At 38.0% G+C, this 14,869-nt stretch overlaps 1 protein-coding gene across 1 annotated transcript; it reads left to right on the top strand.

The window, feature by feature from the left end:
• Positions 1–264: 264 nt before the first annotated feature.
• Positions 265–11,596, top strand: RABGGTB (Rab geranylgeranyltransferase, beta subunit; the record flags this gene model as incomplete). Its single annotated transcript, XM_009876834.1, has 8 exons — positions 265–372; positions 1,407–1,604; positions 3,898–4,003; positions 4,726–4,778; positions 4,898–5,008; positions 7,661–7,786; positions 8,558–8,707; positions 11,456–11,596. Coding segments are annotated over 8 exons (993 nt in total), but the record flags the coding sequence as incomplete, so codon positions are not given.
• Positions 11,597–14,869: the final 3,273 nt, after the last annotated feature.

Raw genomic sequence — 14,869 nt, 5'->3', positions numbered from 1 at the left:
CGGTGAAGGGCTCCTCCTCTCGGTTTTCCGGCTTACTCCTGACGAGAGGGTGGTTTTTCTCAGCTTTATGGAAAGATTTCGGTTTCAGCCTTTCCCTGGGAAGGACTTAGCCAGGCAGCAAGGTGACGATGCGAGATCGGAAATGTGCCCGTGCTCACAGTACACGGGGCCGGGCCTGTGTCTGGGCGGTTGCAGCCGCTCGTGTCGAGGACCGAACCCCCTGAGCTGACGGTGCGAGTGGTGTTGTGTTGGTGCTTTTTGCAGGGGACCCCACAAAAGGATGTTGTAATAAAACCCGATGCCCCAAGCACTTTACTTTCGGAGAAGCATGCGGACTATATAGCTTCGTATGGGACAAAGAAAGACGATTATGTAAGTATTGTTTTGTTTTATTGCAGCCGTGGTTTTATTAACAGTAATAATAACCCCTATTCACTTGTCCAGAGTCAAGAGTTAGATGCTAATTGTTTCTTGCCATGCAATCCAAAGTATCAGAGAGATGTCTTTGTTAAATTTCCCTAGGTCCATGATGAGTTTTGGCATGTATTATCTGAGTGCAAATTTGAAGATTATCAATTTAGCTCTAGAATATCTCTGAGACTAGAGAAATTAACTACTTGTTCTTTTTCATACGGTAGAATGCACAAGGAATAGAGCTGCATTTACTTGTTGCTCTTCTGGTGGGACAGCATGCTGAATCTCACCACAGCACTGCTTGAAGCTTAGGAGGTTTGATAACCACTTTAACTGGCATCGGTTGTATACTCGTATAGCCCACAGCAGTAGAATTCCAGATTCAGCAAGTGAAAAATGTCAATAACTACTTATGCCTGAAGTTTCAATTACTATCACAAAAAAAGCTCAAAGCAATATTGCTTACGGTTGTTGTTCTTGTGCTTTAAAAAGTACTGCACGTGGAAAAGGAAGTCTATGGGTAGCGTAGGGGATGTAGTTAATTTAGGAGAATTCAGTATGAAATTTCTCTTTCTAGTTCAGCTTTAGGTTGTGACAGTCTTGGCACTTGGAAGTAAGTTTCATTAAATGTTAGAGTTGTTATTTTTGAGATGAGCGTGGATGGTAGTTTGCGTGGTGGTTTGGATGCCTGGATAACAGCTGATGATCTGAAGCAAACTTGTATGTGTTTTTTTTGACATTGAGCTTGGATGCTTTGAACTAGAAAGTACAGGGGAGGAAGGGAATGTAGCATGTGTAGGTGTGTAAGTGTGTGTGTGCCTGGGTGTGTGATGTACAGAACGTTGTTGGTGGCTGATACACCCTGAGGTGTTAATGGGATGGAAGATAGTTGACATAGCACAAACTGTTTATAAATATTAACTAATGCATTTTCATTGTCCTGTATGGATGATGTGCTTATCTGATAAGAACTAAAATAATGCACTGCTTAGGAATACTGTATGTCGGAGTATTTGAGGATGAGTGGTGTTTACTGGGGGCTGACAGCAATGGACCTCATGGGGCAGCTGCACCGAATGAACAAAGAAGAGATTCTGGCGTTCATCAAATCATGTCAGCACGAATGCGGTGGAATAAGTGCCAGCACAGGTCATGATCCTCATCTTCTGTACACCCTCAGTGCTGTCCAGGTAAATGTAACAAGGTAATTTTAGAAAGAAACGTTTGTAATTAATGATTTCAGTGATTGCAGATTTACGAGCTGCGTGCTGTTGGATGCCAATGGCAAAAAGTATTTCAGTCCGTCGTTAAAAAAATGTATCTAAGGGACAAATGCTTAGAATTTAGCTGTATCATTTCCTAAAATGTCAGATTTGGAGATGCTGTGTTTTTAATGATCATTTAATGGTGAGTGGGTACTGGATAAATTTTGTAACAGTCTTCTTGAAATACTTTTTAGCTACAGGTCTTACTGGAGTCTTTTGTAGGTAATCTCAGATTTTATAAATCCTTAGTGTTCATTGAGATGAAAGATATTTATGATGACTACAAGAGTTAAGCTTTGGATTTTAGTTTTAATGTATGTATTACTATTGCTATATATTGTAATCATTAATAAATAATCATATCATTAATATAGACTATATGTGTAATATACATAATTGTGTCACCTCTTTAGACTTCAGTACAGTCCAAAAGACACATTACAGTACTCAGTTGTTGTTGTGTTCCTCAGATCTGCTTTTTAATGTGTATAATTTAAAAATTATACTGGTCTGTTGCTCGTTTTATTTATTTATTTGGCATATACTCTTCCTCTGAGAAAAAGTGATTCTTGAGCTTTTTTTTTCACCATAGCTATCTCCTTTTTATATTTATTTTCTCACTATCTCTTGTTTCCTTGGGTCTTTTTTTCTTTGTTTGTTGTCCTTCTCATGCAAACTGTCATGGAAAAATACCAGAAAGTTTCAAATGCTTTTGAACAATTGCTTGATTGCTTGCATTATGTATCTCTAGTCCAATCTTATAAAAGAAATGTTGAAATTGTGTTACAAATGAATATGATAACATCGTGTTTTAGGAAGAAAGTGAGTTGGATTTAAGGTATTGGGTTTGAAATCTGTAGGCAGGACAGAAGAATGTTGTTTTCTTGGGTCAGTGCTGAGTGTTGGCATTTATTGTCTGCTCTGAGTACTTGGAGTTCTCTGAGAACGAGGAAACTAAAGTTTCTTTAAGCTTTGATGTGTCAGCATTTTCAACTGTCCAATCAAACTCCTTTCACAAATTCTAAATGAGTATGAGGAGGAAGGGGTACAATTTGAGGTTGTTTACTTTTATGCATTAGAGACATTAGTTCTTAAATCTTTGGTGTTACTGGGAGGTATTTTAATGTTAACTGAGTGCGGCTCTAGGTGTGGGAAGTTGAAAATTGTCAGTAAGTGCTGATGTAAATTTTTGTGGTAAACTTAACCAGCATGTCTTAATGTAGTGAACACACTGTTGAGTCGTGTCTGCATATCCAGAATATTTAGAGTCATGTCACATCTTACTTTGATAGCAATTAATAGTAATTTGTTCAGATGGAGGAGGATGCTATGATTGTTTTCTGTTGGAGTTGTGCGGGTTTTTTTCTGTGTTTCTGCAAGACTTAATTTTTTTCTGACGGTTGAAAGATTCTAGCTAATTCTGAGTGTTCAGAGTCATAATTGTTGGTATTTTTCAGGATTGGCACTATAATATTCCTTAAACTGTTCTATTTAAAATAAATTCTTAATTGCTTTCTTTACAGATTGTACAAGTTATGAGTAAAAACAGGAAGTCAGCTGGTGCTCAGAAATACTGTTGCTTTCACATGACACTTTGTCACACGGCTTTGCTAGTTCAAATCAGTGCTTGCTCAGGCAACTTTGTATTCTCTACTATGACATTTTTCTTCCAGAGTATATTGACTGTACAGTTTGTGTGTAATCATATTGCTCACACTTTTTCTTAATTTGGTGCTGCTTGATTCTATTCATATTTAAAAATCTAGTGTAAATAAAAATCTTACAATTCGAAAATAATCATTGCTTTCAGGCTTGGACTGTAAGTGCTGTTAGTAACTCGCTGCTTAACTTAAACTTGCACACATCTGAGTAGCAGCAGTGGTAGCATACAAGCTACAAATTTGTAGGCCTAAGACCTAAAAAAAAATCTGTAATCGAATCTCTGTTATACATAATACTAACATAAAACCAAGTAAACCTGATGATGCTTTTGAAAGGAGCGCTGGAAGTTGAAAAGTAGCAAAGCATGAAAGAATTCAGCTTGAATTGCCTGAATTTTCATTTGAGAATTTCTTTGTTTTTACACAGAGATAGATGAACTGCAATAAAGGAAGTTTTAATAAACCGTACCAAATAGTATTCACAGTCAATTAGTCTCTTAAAAATTTAGTATTTTTTAAAAATAATTTGATTGTTACCATGTCTTTTCTTTTTCCAGATTCTTATCTTATATGATAGTCTCCATGTTGTTGATGTAAATAAAATCGTTGAATACATACAGAACTTACAACAAGAAGATGGATCCTTTGCTGGAGACAAATGGGGTAGATTTTAGATCTTTAAAATATAGTGACTGTATTGACATGTGTAAGTCTGTGAACTCAAGCAAAAAGACCGGTCAAGGAAAAAAAAAAAAAAAAGTAATGTTTGTGGCTGGGTTCAGTTTTGAATTTTGACTTCAAGTATTGATTACTTGGAGTTTGTGCTAGGAGAGTTATGTTGATACAGGCTTGCCAAGCAGTCATTCTGCTATGGACATAGCGGTTTTGTTTAGCTTCCAGCTACAAGTATGCAAAGGAGAACTTAGAATAAGATTGATGAAAGTTCCAAAACCAGAAATTACTTCTACTTCTGCCCAGACTTAAGGCAGATCAACAGTGGTGAATGAGTATTTTTGAGTCTGCTGCTCTGTAATTATTTAGTAGAGTACTACAGATAAACTCTAAAATTATAGTTATTTGTAAATTACCACCAGTTTAACTGATTTGGATATCTGGCTATACACCAGCTCAAAATGAGTGGTTTGCTTTTATGTGTGATACACATACAGATCACTTGAGATGTAATGTACGCTTTCTAAATTACTGAGGAAATAATTCATGGACTGGAAGGGGAGAAGGTACAGGGGCAGTTTTTGGCTGTTTTTTGTTGTTCGGTGTAAAACTTAGTATTTTATCATTCCATACTTTCACTGATGATTTAAATGTATTTTTGTTCTTGTTAATAAAAATACTCTTTATTTTATTCCCTACTCCCCACATTCTAGGAGAAATAGATACAAGGTTCTCTTTCTGTGCCGCAGCAACTCTCGCACTTCTGGTAAGTCCTAAATCCTTGCCTGCACAAGTACAGAACCTTCTCTTTGCTACTGCTGAAGTTTCTGTAGTTAATAAGCTCAGTAGAATGTAAATTGCTTTAGTTTCTTTTCTGACTTTCAGGGAAAGCTGGATGCTATTGATGTGGGGAAAGCAGTAGAATTCGTTTTATCCTGTATGAACTTTGACGGAGGATTTGGTTGTAGGCCAGGTTCTGAATCACATGCAGGACAGGTGAGTTTTTCTTTACGTGGAAATATTTTAAATTAGCAATCATCACATATTGCCTATAAATGTTTCTTTACAGTATCTGTCAGTGATGTCAGTTGATGTACCTTTCTGGTTTCCCAAATGCCTAATTCTAGTACCTTAGTTAAAATAATTGAAAAAATAGGTAGATAAACCTGAGAACATGAGTAGACACTAGAGAGGTTATAGTCTGGGAGAAACAAAAAGTCTTAAGGAAACAACTTTTCTGACTGTATTTCAATTTTCACATAAGGATGTTGGAATAGTTAGCATTAGGATTTGTTGAGAATTTTAAATGAGTATTAATGGAGACATTGGACTGTCTGCCACAAATCACAATGAAACATGAAGGTTTATTATATAACAACGTTTGTCAAAGTTTAAGGCTGGGCTGGCTTCTAACCTCTGGCAGACACTCTCTGATCTCCCAGCACCCTCCCAGAGAAGGGGAAATTTTTGGCTGTGAGGTTGGACAAAATATTTGAACCAGTTTAATGAAAAAGAAAATAATACTAACAGTACCAGTGAAGATGTGGAGCTATATACATATATGTAAGTATGTAAATATATTCGGAGATACAAATAAATATGCTAATACAGAACCTTTGCCCCCCTCGAATGGCAGCTCAGCCCTGATACTGGGCTCAGCAGCAGATGGGAGTGCTTAAGCCCTGAGTCCCAGTGATAGTCCGAAAAAGAACAACCCCAAAACAAAACAAGCAACAAACAAACCAGAAAAGAAAGCTCTGACAGTAAAAAAAAACAACTAGGAAGGTGCCTAGGAAGGTTGGAAAAGATGACCTATCCTGACGGACAGTGCTCCTCTGCAGCATGGGAACAGGATTGGGGACCAGGGGCAGTGCGGGGAGAGCTGAGGACCAGCCCGTGCTGACCCTCCCAGCCCAGCAGCACTGAGACCCCAGGGCTCAGCCAGTGATCTCGGAGAAAAACATGAGATGTGAACCTTCTCAAAGGGGAGACTTACTTAATTTTTTTAAGGGAAGCTAGTTTTAAGATGAAATGCCTACGTCAGGCATGGGAATGTTTATCATATTTTGTTGTAGGCACTAAAGAGTATTTTGCTAGTGACAATGAATACTGAAAAATGCTCAGTGAAACCTAGTTGAGAAGAGAGTACAGTAGTAAAATTGGAACAAATTAAGGGACCTCTCAAGGAAGAGAATCTCAATGACTTTTTCCAGCAGAAAATACACATAAAAACTACCTTTCTTATTTTTTGTTAGTGGGAGAGATTATTGCGCTTAACCTGAATTTATGAATAGAAATCAATTTCTAGTAAAATATTTTAATACTGTTGCAATTGCGTGTTTATTTTGCATAATTATGGTGAGCGGTGCCATAGCCAATATTCAGCCTGTGAAAATACAAAATAGTTTAGATGTTTTGTTGACAAAAAGTGTTGGCTTTTTTCCTCCCCTTTCTTCTTTTAAATCAGGGAAAAAAACCAAACCCAACCTGGTATAGAATTATAGACTGGCCTAGGCTGGAAGGGACCTTAGAGATCATCTAATCCAACCTCCCTGTCATGGGCAGGGACGCCAGCTCTCGACTAGACCAGGCAACACATGGGGACCAAATGGGAACTGAACCCACGACCTCGGTGTTGGTCCTTGTTGTCAGCACCACGCTCAAACCACTGAGCTAACCGGCCCCATCTTACCTTGCAAATTTTATCTACAGTAGCATTGTCTGTATGGTCTAAATGGCTGGACTAGTGTTCAAGCAAGTCAGATGAAATAGCCAGTATTTCCTGTGATGGTTGGAGCTGTTGTGCCTATTCACATGCTCCTTAAAGGACAACTTCTTTGCCTGCACGGCAGTTCAAAAGTTTTCTGGCAGTATCCCATTTCTTTTGTAGTATTCTTGGATAGGCATATCCATGATGATGTGTGCTTTTGTTTGCTTGTGCTGGTTTTGGGTTTTTTTGTCATCTTCTTCAGAGTGTCTTTTATTAGGAAAAGGTGATGTATGAGCAGGCTTCAGCTGGTGCTGTGGTTTCTTGCAGTTTGTGCTTGGCTACTTTCTTACTGACTGCATAAAATGTGACCTGAGTATGCTGTTGCACTGTAAATGTTTTTTTCGCATGAAAAAATAAACAGAGATTGATCAATGCACATACATCACACAGCAGGTTGAAAGTAAGCCTGTCGTGACTAGATATGTGTGAGATTGCCAGCGTACTTAATGGTCAGGGTTAACCTATTTCTGCTGGAGAATTCGTGTGGTTTTCAGTTTGTTCTCCACAAGCCTTAGGGTAAGAGGCACGTGCAGGAATGAGCCATAGACTGGATGCAAAATTTTCACAAAGGCCATATCCAGCCTGCAGAAATCAATTTGACTACTCTGACTTGAGAGTCTGTGTTTCTAAAATAAAAATGTGTGACTGCCTGATGTTTTAGGATCTTTTTCCAAACTTTGCATTAGTGTTTCATATGAATAAAACTGTATTTTTTTCCATTAGAAAAGCAAAACTCATTGAAACTAAAGATTGAAATGTATGCTTATTTTATATTGTGTTTGCCTGACTGTATTCCTACTTTGAGATCTTCCTGCATTTAGTCTGCTAAACTATACGTAGTTTTTAAATACACAAAAAATTTATGTCTGTAATTTTAGATCTATTGTTGCACAGGATTTCTGGCTATAACTGACCAGTTGCATCAAATAAATGTTGACTTACTGGGTTGGTGGCTTTGTGAACGTCAGTTACCTTCTGGAGGTCTCAACGGACGACCAGAGAAGGTATTGGGTGGCTGCTTTTATTTCTTGAAACCTCAATAAAGATTATTTTTCCTAAAGCTGAAGTACTTCTAGAAAATGACATGACTTCTATGAAATATTGAGTAGACTTTTCAAAGAAGTGAGACTTTCGTATTGATTCTTCATTTTGTCCCTAGTGCTTCTCACGCAGTCATCAGCTAAGCGTAGTTCGAGTCCTCAGTTGAGGAAGATTAACTGAAGTGTGTCTTTCTGACTGCTTGAATCAATATCCTTTTGTATCAGGGCTTGAATATTTTCTGACATTGGGAATGATCTCTTCTGTAGGATTTGTACAAAAAATTACTGTTTTAGTGGATGTAAATCCTGGGTGTAATAGCATTCCCCCTCACACTAAGAAATTGTGCAACCTAGAATAATCTCCACTGGCAAACAGATAACTGACCAACAGATTTTTTTTCAAAAAGAAAGAAAGTAAGTGAAATGAAGTTCCATGTACTTACTCCTTAAGAAGGTGTGGAGGTTTTTTGGCCTCTCCAAAAGAAGGTGAAGGCTGTTACGAATTCACATTTGTGATTTTGTTTCTTGAAGAAGGGAAAAGGTTGGAAAAAGAGACTTTCCTTTCCTGAAAAACGAAGCCCTCTGAATAAAAAAACTGCATCCAGGAACTACCTTTGCTTTTACCGCAAAAACGTATTGTTTCCCTGCCACAGTATTATGACAGCCCACCTAGTAATTTGCAAACTGTCACATGTAAAACAAAATCAGATAATAATCTGTTTCTTTGTTTGCCAGTTACCTGATGTGTGTTATTCATGGTGGGTGCTGGCATCTTTGAAGATTATTGGTAGGTTACATTGGATTGACAGAGAGAAACTACGTTGCTTTATTTTGGCTTGCCAGGATGAGGAGACTGGAGGATTTGCTGACAGGCCAGGAGATATGGTAAGTAATCCTTTACTAAATTTAATATACATAATTGAAAATTTCAACTGAAAAAGTAAGTTTTCTAATTTGAGTGTAACTCAGTTTTTTGCAGAGCCCACAGTTTACGTTGTAGGAAAGAATCGGGTAGAGTTGCATTCAAAAGCTGCCTTGGGGAGCACATATTTTATATTGCACTTGCATTATCGTATCCCCAGTGAAGTCAGTTGTCATTCCTTACTAATTCTGGTTTGATTCCCATAACACATACCAAACAAGTTGTTTCTTGCAAGACCTCTGAAAATACTGTGTTTGGTGATTTTATTTTTTTTGGGATGTGTGGGTTTTGCAAGGGTTTGTTTTGTTTTGTAAAATGACATGCAAGCTAGAGTCCAGTGCAGGTGAAGGAGTCTTCACCTCTCCTGGTGGCTGTGCATGATCTAAAGGAGGCATAAGTGTTTTTTATTAAGAACCCTTACATGCTAACTTTCGTTCTGTGCCAGCCCAGCCACTGAAAAAATCCTCCCAGTGGCATTTTCCCAGACGAGGGAGTAAGAAGGTTTTGCGATGATGATGAGGTGGTATGGATTTTCTGCTTGCTTTGAGAGAGCAATTACAGTTTAGCTGTCCTGTTGTCTTTGGTTTTAGGCAGAAATACTTGTGATTGTCTAAGTAAATGGCAAATCAATTTTGTATATTTCAAGGGTGCTGGGCAGATTAAAATTATTAAGAGACTTCAGTGCAATGCCTATAGAACAGTTGTCTGCTCCCGTGTTAACAGTCGAGGAAGCCTTAGCTGGTTTTATTGCAGCTGACCACGTCTTCTTTCTCCACAAGTGCATTAAAAACTGAAGTAGCTTTCTATTTCTTTGCAAGCCAATATATTATTCCCACGTGGGGCAGGTAGAGAAATCTCTTTGGTCTCTCATTCAGAAATTACTTTGCTGCTCTTAAAATGTATTTCTAAGCATCTTGCAGAAAGAATTTTTCTTTTTTCAAAATTCTCCAGGAAAAGCCTAACACCTTATGCTTGAAGTCATAATGCTTTTGTGGCTTCAAGATTAAGCTTGAGCTATTGAACTATTTTTGTCTTGCTAGAAGAGCAACTTTGCAGACTCTTTCCTCTCTGTCTAGTTCAGGCACCTTTGGGAGAGTTTTTGCATATTATATTAGCAGTTGTTTCATAGTAATTTATATCAGTCATCTCTTGTTGAAGTGGAGACTGCCATAGAAATGGTGATACCTACAGGTTTTTCCTTTTTTCCTCCAAAAACTCATTCCTAACAGACCCTGTTGTTATGTTTGGGTTTTTTTGTGGTTGGGGTTTTTTTGTTTGTTGGTTTGGGTTGGTCAGTTTGTTGGTTTGATTTTATGGTTTTGGGGGAGGTTTGGGAGGAGGCTTTGTTTTTTTAGGAGGATGTTTTTGTGTGTGTGTTTTTAATTAGTTCTAGGTTGTAGTCTTTTGATCTGACATTGTGATTGTGTTTCAGATTTTGAACCGCTTGACAATGAGGCAGCTCTGACATCTTTTATTAAGTTCCAAGCAGCTAGTTTTCTAGTAACATGAGTTAGTATCTGTGCTCATTAGCTCTTTGTTGTAAATCATCAGGTTTGTTATTTGCTTTAAAGAAAATTGCAGAAAGGAGCAGACAACGTAGGAGTAGATACATCTTCTGTGATTTTAGGAATCTGGATTTCCATGAGCATACATACTGTTCATCAAGAGATTGAATCTGTAACTTCATTTGCACGCTTCCTGTTGGGGATTGTCTCCCCTTCTGGGCCTGTCCCATCTGTTCAGGGAAATTCTGTGTTGCCATTCATAAGGTGTACTGTTTATTATTATTATTTTGCTATATTCGTATTTATTTTACCCTTCCTCTAATGGCCACATACTTGTTGTGGGAAGGATCAACGGAATGTATGTGTGAGCTTTGGCTACACCTGTAATGTGGTTGCCAAACCACTGAGGAGAAAGACTTGCTATGCTGGTGTAATTTGAACCTTCCAGGCTTTCACCAAAGGTTGGAGAGCCTGTATATGGCTGTAACATGGTAATTCAGCTTAATTTACTGCAGCATAGAACCTTTGTGATAAGATCTAGAAGTTCCGCTAATGCAAGCAGTATGCATGCTGCACCAGACAGCACAGATACTTTTGGATAGGAATTTGTAGAATGGCTAGTTAACGCTACTGGCAGGATGCTTATGTTATGAGATTTCTTAGTTATGTGGTGATACATGCTTTTAAGGAAGGCTTGGATATGAAATATCTGTTCCTGTCTCTTCCTTTACTTTTTCCTTTCAGTTTTCTAGCACAGTAGGTTGCTGCTCCCCTCTCAAGATTCTGCAGCACAGCTCTATTCAGAGACCATTAAAGATCATTATAATGGTGCTGAAGAGCAAACAGGGAATTTATGGCAAGGGTACTTGCAGATGATCAAATTTACTTTTAAAATTTTTTATTATTCTATGACGTCATAAGTTAGTGGAGACACATTGAGTGCTTCCTGCCAAATTCAGAGCTGAAAATCATCTTAGCAGCAGGTGATTGACAAGCGTCCCTCAGTGAATCATAGTATTATGTATGCTCTGGAAATTGTCTTACCTGTCAACACGTGTCAGCGTGAATGATAGTTGTTCAGTTGCGTTGGCTTCTCCAGCCATGGAGATTTGCAGTTCTCTTGGTAGCAAACAAAAACTTTGTTCCATGCAAATGGAAAGCTGATTGGCTTTTGGAAATGGATAAAAAAATTCTTTCTCCCCCCAGGTGGATCCATTTCACACTTTATTTGGAATTGCTGGACTATCTTTATTAGGAGAAGAACAAATCAAGGCCGTCAATCCTGTCTTTTGCATGCCAGAAGATGTCCTTCGAAGAATAAATGTACAGCCTGAGCTTGTGAGCTAAGCATCGTAGAGACAAAAGGTTGATAGGCCCAGTTGCTCTGGTTTTAGTGATTTAAGTGATCTCATCTCTGAAACTGCTAGCATATTCTTTCTTTTTTGAGATGTGTTTACATTACAAAAGTAAAGCGATAGCCTTACTGTGAGCTTTGTCACTTTGTATCAGAACAGGCTGACTCTAATGATGAGTGTAACATGTTCTTTGTATATAAAAGATGTAGAAACATTTCTAATCTGTATCTAAATATATGGACTTTTTTTTTTTGAATAGACAAATCAAAGCAATAGCATGAATGCTTAATTTTTGTATTCCTGTAATATCAACCATACTAGCATTTGTCCTTCCACAAGTATGTTTTGATGGTGGATCACACAGAGCACTTTAAAGAATATGAAGAAACCAAACCAACAAACCTCTGCTTAAGCCATGCATGTAATGCAACATGCTTGTGTATTTAATTCTTCCTGTTCATGTTTGCCATCACTTTCACATACTTAGAGGGAAAGTTTTTCTTCTGATAGTAATCACTACTAGTGAAAACAAAAATTATGGTTCCATTAAGCATGTAAATGTCTTCATTTATTGATGAGTCATGCAGACAAAATTACGCTGATATTTGAAATAGAGCATACCTTGAGTATGTATAGTGAAACTTGCTGACATTAAGCATCCTGGAGAAGGTCTTTTAACTGAATATAGAATTGATCCTAAATTTGTCGCTGGATTGAAGTCCTAGTTTTGTAGCTTTTAAGACAATAAATGCCGACTCTTGATGATGCTGTAACTGAGAATAAAACTAGCTGTGGAAAATACTCACTCTTCAATGGATGAAGCCCTATTTGTCTTCCCAGAAGCCTTATTATTGCCTTTTAGTTTACATTCCACACACCCTGGCTGAGACTGAATGGTATTCCAGTTGAAATATACAGTAAAAGGAAATTGTGAAGAGAAGGAAGTCTGATAATCTATCGATGTGCTTAAGCTTAAGGAAAGTTTAAAGCATTTTCTAACACAGCTTTAAAGGCCAGCAGTTTAAGTTTATTGTGTTAGTAGAGCGTAATCTAGAAGTGGACAAAGTAACTTTGGTAGACCTTTGCTTGTAGAGAATTTCAGAGAGACTGTATCTGAATGCTCAAGTATTTCTAATGAATTTTTAAAGCCTTTTCTACAGGCTTTTAGATAAGTTAAAAACCCTACTCCTTCTAGCTGTTCAGTTGTCTGATGAATTCTTTGATCAAAGCCTGGAATTAATTTCTTTTTCAAGGTTTAGAAAAAAGTTACAGTAGGCTTTGTGTTGGGTGTGAGGGCATGAGAGCACTGATCAGGTTTTATCCATCTGTAAAGTTTAACAGAAAATAATAAAAAAAAAAATCCAATTTTTCTCATCGCAGGTTGCCTTTGCAAGTGCCACTTCTTTTCATCTATGGAAACACTGCTCAGTACATAGGAATTTGATGGTTTTTCCATGTTGTGTAGACAAAATAGAATCCTCTTCAGAATTTATAGTCTAGTCTAGACTGAGACACTCTGGGAATTAATATGCAGGTGATACTTCATGACAGTATAGAACACTTAAGGTTGGAATCCTAATAATATTATTGGAGTTTTTCTCTGAAGAAGGTCTGGTCAACTTCGTTTCCAAAGGCAGCTGTGATTCGCAAAGAACAAGATTCTAAGTTTAAAAAGAGGTGAGTATGTGCACAGACTAAAAACTTCTTAAGAAATTTTTCTAACGTTCTTTACATCATTTTTTGAAATACTATATTTGTAGAAAGAGAGTCATCACAATTTTGCTTAGACCAACAAAATCACGTTTTCTGTTAAATGTACTGTGAAAAAAGTGACTTGCCCAGTGTGTCTATGTTAAGACTTACCTCATTTTGTAGCAGAATACATGTTACTGTCTACCTCTGTTTTCTTAAAAGTACTGGTAAGATTTTTTATTTTTTTTTTTCTGAGCTAATGTATTTAAAAACTTCACAGTAATTAATCTACTCTTCTCAGTCTTCAGTTACAGGTCCTTTATTAAAGGCTTTCACAAATTTGTGCTTCAATAAGGTGTGCTTTTTTCCCATGGAGAACTTTAATATATAAAGATTCTGACATTATCTTAGTGCTTGATCTCAAGTACTGTAGTATAGCCAACATTCCCAGCAATATATTGTGCAAGATCTGGTGTTTGAGAATTTGTGAAAGAATAGTGAATAATTCAGGTGTATAAAATTGCGTGTCTGTAGATACACTTATTAAAAGAATGTGTCTGGAGAGGAAGTCAGCAGCCCTTCTGTTACCTTCTAAGAACATAATCAAATCTAGAGGTGTGTGGGCTCTATTCCAAAAAACCTGCTTCCTTTCAGTTTCGATGAGACAACTTGTTGGGTGAATTAGCCTTATGATTTGGAACCATAAGAGAGGAAGGAAAGTGGAAGATACACGTTCCTTTTGTTTCTGCATTTCTTGCTGCGCACTTGAATTTCTGTCAATGAAGAGGAAAAAGTCTTAAGAGCAGCTTCAGGAGTCTGCGTGCCTATGGAAGGTTCAATGCGGGACTTGAACTTCAGGACAGTGGCAGTAACTGGAATCAGCACCTGCTGTCTTCTATCCTTGCTCTGCAGTGAAACTGAAGTTTCTGATGCTCAAGATTTTTAAGCTATCTGGCTGATGATGCTCAATCCTGAGAGTGTACGTGTGTGTTCTGGAGAGCTGCAACCTGTAGAATGTGTGGTGTGAAGCTGAACGCCGTCAGACGGCAGCTGTCAGTAGGGCCGAGTAAAGTTTGGAGTGTTTCGTAAAGCATTGAATTCCAGAGGCAAGATAGTGTTTAGTCAAAATGTTATTTGAAACTGTGTATTACACGCTAATATGCAAAGTACAGTTAGAGTGTTGTAGGACAGGCATAGAAGGACATATATTTAAGGTAATTCTAGATGTAAACAAAGCTTTATGGTTTTCTTTGGGATCTTTTATTGTCTAAACTCTTGAGCCAGGGGGAAAGCCTTTGCGAAGTTTTTTGCTGAAACTCCATTGAAGAATGAACGTGGGACAAATTATGTTTAAATGCTTCACTGCTGTTTTAAAGCACATGGTGTTGCAGTGTCACCCTTTTATGTCCATAATTGCATATCTGTATAGAAGCGTGTCGCTCGCCCGGGAGGTCTGTTTGCTAGGGTGCCGTTTGTAGCTCTGCGAGTGTGAGGGCAGCCTGACCAGCGTTCCCCGTGAGGGAAGCGCCGAGGGCCCGCAGCTCCGGGGGGCGCTTGTGCGCATGCGCGGGGC

Source organism: Apaloderma vittatum, unplaced genomic scaffold, assembly GCF_000703405.1.
Source record: "Apaloderma vittatum isolate BGI_N311 unplaced genomic scaffold, ASM70340v1 scaffold42460, whole genome shotgun sequence".
In the NCBI taxonomy this organism is placed as follows: Eukaryota; Metazoa; Chordata; class Aves; order Trogoniformes; family Trogonidae; genus Apaloderma; species Apaloderma vittatum.
Note: the sequence above shows the minus strand (reverse complement) of the source record. Positions and strands in the feature narration are given on the sequence as shown.